The sequence below is a fragment of the Octopus sinensis genome, linkage group LG14, assembly GCF_006345805.1.
Source record: "Octopus sinensis linkage group LG14, ASM634580v1, whole genome shotgun sequence".
Taxonomy (NCBI): Eukaryota; Metazoa; Mollusca; class Cephalopoda; order Octopoda; family Octopodidae; genus Octopus; species Octopus sinensis.
The window spans coordinates 7496573-7501572 of record NC_043010.1 but is presented as its reverse complement, the minus strand read 5'-3'; the positions used below and the strand labels follow the sequence as shown (position 1 = coordinate 7501572).

Here is a 5000-nt window from a genome sequence, read left to right as displayed (position 1 = left end):
TATATGTATATGTATATACACACATATATATGTTTATATATGCCTATATGAAGGTAGTGAGCAGACAGAAACATTAGAATGGTGGGCAAAACGTTAAGCTTTATTTTGTTTGGCTTTATGTTCTGAGTTCACATTCCACCAAGGTCGACTTTGCCTTTCGTCCTTTGGTGGGTGGGTGTATGGGCGGGGAGCTTGATAAATTAAGTACCAGTTGTGTATTGGGATCGATCTAATCTCCAAAATCTAATCTCCGTCTCCAAAATTTTGGGCCTTGTGCTTAGAATAGAAAAGTATATATGCATATATGTATTATACATATATATATACACACAAATATATATACATTTAAACTGAAACATATATACATAAATACATATATATATATATATATATACACACACACACATACAGATGCTTATATATACATACATATATATGCTATAAATTTATATATGTATATGTGAGTGTGTGTGTATATGTATATCCATATATATATATATATACATACATATATATACATATATATATATATATATATATATATATATATATATACACACACATATATATACACACACACATATATATATATAAGCACACATAGAAATATATGCAAGTATTTACCGCATCTTGCATTCCCTATATTTATGCTTCTGTTCCTGTTCATATATAGACAACAAAAAGTTAATTATTTAGTTGAAATGGGACTCAGCTTTCTATAATATGTAATATCATTTCAACTATTTTCTCAATTTCAATCCCATAATGTTATTTCTTTCACATGCACAACAGTGCATACACTCACATTTGCACTACCTTACATTTGCACTACCTTACATCTACCATACCACACACACACACACACATACAAATCACTCCTATATACTGACATGCTATCATGCCCACACATTCTCACAAACTCTCATATACACACACATATACTGTCACACATAGTAATACACATAGAAGCATATACAAGCACATACACATATCGATGTTTTCTTTACCTTACATGACAAGTATACACATCTCACCTCAGTCTCTGAGCCTCTGTGCAGTCACTCAAAGAACTAGAAATAGCAGCGAAGTCCGCTTTAAATTATACTTTTGTTTTTGTGAAATGAAAGAACACATTGGATACCGTAGTCCTAGTTGTTGGATGTAAGGTAAATCAGACTGGATGGTCATGGCTAGTCTGTTTTTTTGTCTATGAGTCTGCTTAATCAGAACAACCTGGGGTTAAACAGGAATAGCTATACACACACTCCACTCCATCGCATACATTTTTTCATTTCCTCACTCTATCTCTCTCTCTCACTCGCTCTCTGTCATCTAATCATTTCAGTTAGAAAGTTAGAAGAAAGACAGACAAAGTGAGAAAGGGAAAGAGCAAGGGAGAGAGAGATATATATAGAGAGAGGGTGAGATGATTTGGAGGAAGAAAACGTAGAGGAAAAGATTTTCTTCTCTTCCTACTTTCTTTGCGAGTTTGTTTTAAATCATGTTTTCACATGACAGATAAAGGTAGAGAGGTGAGGATGGCAATAACGATGATGATGATGACGATGATGGTAACACTGGCTATGGCGGTAACAGCGTCAGTAGTAACAGCTACAACAACAACAACAACAACAAATAAAGAACATGAGCAGCAGAAGCAGTAATAGCTGTGTGCAGCCCTGGTGGCTGGGGACATTTTAATATTGTTTTCTGGTGATTACTTCTCTTATTCACTGAAGTTGGTTATCATTTTTCAATGTATGAACTATGTTTCTCTACCCCCCCCCCCAATTCCACCCCCTCCTCCTCCCTCCGCACCACCTCCCCCACCCACCAACCCCCACCACTTCTTTTCTTTTTCCGAAATAATTTCAAATACTTATGCATCAGTCTATCATATTATATATAGCGTCACTGCCTGCCTGTCTGTCTGCCTGTCCGCCTGCCTCCCTCTACAGTTTCCTCATCAAAAGCAAGAACGAACGAACGGCAAAAAAAAGAAAAAAGAAAAAGAAAAAAAAAGCAAAGAAAGAAAGGAAGAAACACAGGAAAAAAGAAAAAAAACTAAAAAGAAATAAAGGAGAGAAGAAAAAAAAATTATATCAAAAATATCCAAAACAAACCAAATAAATAAACATAAGCAACAACAACAACAACAACAATAACAATAAAAAAAAATAATAATATAAATACAAAAATAACTAAAAAAAAAAAATAAAAAATAAACAACAACAACAACCTCACTTGCCAATAATATTTCTTATTTCCCTGATTACTTCCATAAATCTATGTTTTTTTCCCCTACGCTACCCACTCACTACAGTACAGAATATTGCTTTTATCAGTACACCGAAGCACTGCATCTTCAGATTATTTCATATCACTATTTTATTTAAACTTTTGTTATCTGTTGTTAATTTTGCTGCTGCTGCTATATTTGTTACAGTTGTTGTTGTTGTGATTGTTGTTGTTGTTGTAGCTATAATCAGAAATATGATTTTTGTTTAGCATTTTTTTTTTTTTTACCTCATATATATATTATTTAGCTTATGTTTTTTCTTGTTTTGTTCTGTTTTGTTCATATTGTTATTTGCTATTGTTGTAGTTGTTATTGTTTATTTTTTATGATAATAATAATGATGATGATTATTATTATTTACTATTATTATTTACTACAATTTTTACCTTCATCATCATTTTCATTATCATTATTATTATTATCATTATTATTATTATTATCATCATCATTATTATTATTATTATTATTATTATTATTATTATTATTATTATTATTATTATTATATTATTATTAATGATGGTAATAGTAGCATTAATGATATTGTTTTTCTTCTGTTTATTATTTAATTTTATTTATTTTCCCCACCTCCCGTTTCAATAGCATAGATTTATTTATCTCTTTTTATGTTTTCGACATATGAATTCTCAGTAATATTTTTCTAAAACTCTTGTGATTGTTGTTGTTATCAGCATAGTTATTGATATCAGCAACAACAACAACAACAACAACAACAACAGAGTTGCTACTACTACTACTACCACTACTACTTCCTTCACTAGTATAAAGATAGCTATGAAAATATAAAAGAATACAGCAATGTCTGGCTTGGCTAACAAGCTCTTTCATTTTAGTATTGAACAGTTATTGGCCATAATAACTTGAATAGCTGAAGCTCCAAGCTATACAAAAGGGTTGCATGATGGGAAATTGAAATGACTCCTTCAAGTCTTAGCAATATTTCTGGAGGGGAACTTTTATTAAATCAATTTCAATGAATTTTTTAACCGATTAAGTTTATGTCAGTTTACCCTGCAAAATATATATTATTTGTGATTTCTAAAACAAAATATTTCTCTTTCAGAGTCTTTTAATTCATCATTTCAAATAAAATTAGAAGTATATATAAAAAAAAAAGGTGACGACATCATATTACTTTATTTCATTGTGGATGATGACTCTCTTTGGAATAATGTTGATACAGGTATTCGCATTACTGCATGTATTGCATATGGCGGAATGTGTGGATTTCATTTATTATCTGAAAGAAAGCAAAAGTCCTGGAACTTACATAGGTGATATTGGAGTTGATACCAATCTGATGGACAGTATATCCTTGATAGATCGCAATCTAATACGCTTCAGTCAACTAGAAAAAGACATAAGTAATAACTCCCAGCTCTTTAATGTCTCCAAAAGAGGGAAGTTGTACACTGCACAGACACTGGATGCTGAGTCTCTCTGTAAATATAATACAGAATGCTTCAAAATGGTAGATATTGCAGTAAGAAAGAAAAAATCTTTCATAAAAATATTAGAGATTAAAGTAGTTGTAGAAGACATTAACGATCATCAGCCTGAATTTTTTAGCAATCAGGTAAACCTTCAGTTTTCTGAAGGAGATAAGAAAGGAACCACCAGATCAATTCCAAACGCCATTGACAAGGATATTGGTTTGAAAAATTCCAAAATCACTTATTTCTTGTCAAAAAATAAAGACAACTTATTCAGTTTAGCTCTCTCTAAGAGACTTGATAATTCATACTCACTTGGAATAACCTTGGAAAAAGAACTTGACCGTGAAATGAAAGATTCTTTTATGCTTCAAGTTATTGCCAGAGATGAAGGCTCACCTACAAAAGAAGGAATATTAAATGTGAACATATCAGTAAGTGATGTTAATGATAACTCCCCTGTATTTACCCAAAATGTGTATAATGTTTCCGTGAACAATCAACATCAGATTGAAAAACCTGTTATTACAGTACATGCAGTGGATTCAGATACAGGAAAAAATAGTAAAATTTTATATCATTTTAGCTCCAAGACATCAGATCTTGTTAAAAATCATTTTGAACTAGATAAGACAACGGGAGATATTTTCATTAAAAAAAAAATGACTTCAAGGAAAAAGCTGACATATAAGTTATTCATCGAAGCTCAAGACGGAGGCAGTCCACCGTTAAGTTCTATCGCTATGGCTTTAGTAAATGTTATCAACCAACAAAACAATGCACCTACAATAGATGTAAACTTCTCAGAGTCAACTGGGAATACAGCCACTATTTCTGAGGATATTGAAGTTGGCAGCTTTATTGCTTACGTTAAGGTCACAGACAATGATATTGGACAGAATGGGGAAGTTACCTGTGACCTTTTCCATGAAAAATTCCAGCTTCAGAATTTAGGCAAAAAGAAATACAAGTTAACCGTAAAGAATCCGGTTGATAGAGAGAAAAAAAACCATATTGATTTTACTATCACTTGTAAAGACAATGGATTACCATCTCAAAGGACAGAGAGAAAATTCTCTATCCAAGTAATGGATGTCAACGACGTACAACCACACTTTACTAAAGACACGTTCAAGTTTTTGACATATGAGAATGAAAAGTCAAATTTTCCTGTTGGATTCATTAATGCTAGTGACCCTGATCTGGGACTTGGAGGTCAGCTAACCTTTACTTTGTTGAGTAGTGATAAA

General features: G+C 32.0%; 1 protein-coding gene across 2 annotated transcripts in view; it reads left to right on the top strand.

Annotated features, from left to right (window-relative positions):
• Window positions 1–5000, top strand: part of LOC115218737 (protocadherin-18-like) — a 96102-nt gene that overhangs the window by 8586 nt on the left and 82516 nt on the right. For both annotated transcript variants that reach the window (XM_029788634.2, XM_029788636.2), the window contains exon 2: window positions 3381–5000. This exon is cut by the window's right edge and continues 894 nt beyond it. In XM_029788634.2, the coding sequence (XP_029644494.1) occupies window positions 3468–5000 (1533 nt within the window). In that variant the 5' untranslated portion in view covers window positions 3381–3467. The remainder of the gene's footprint in view (window positions 1–3380) is intronic.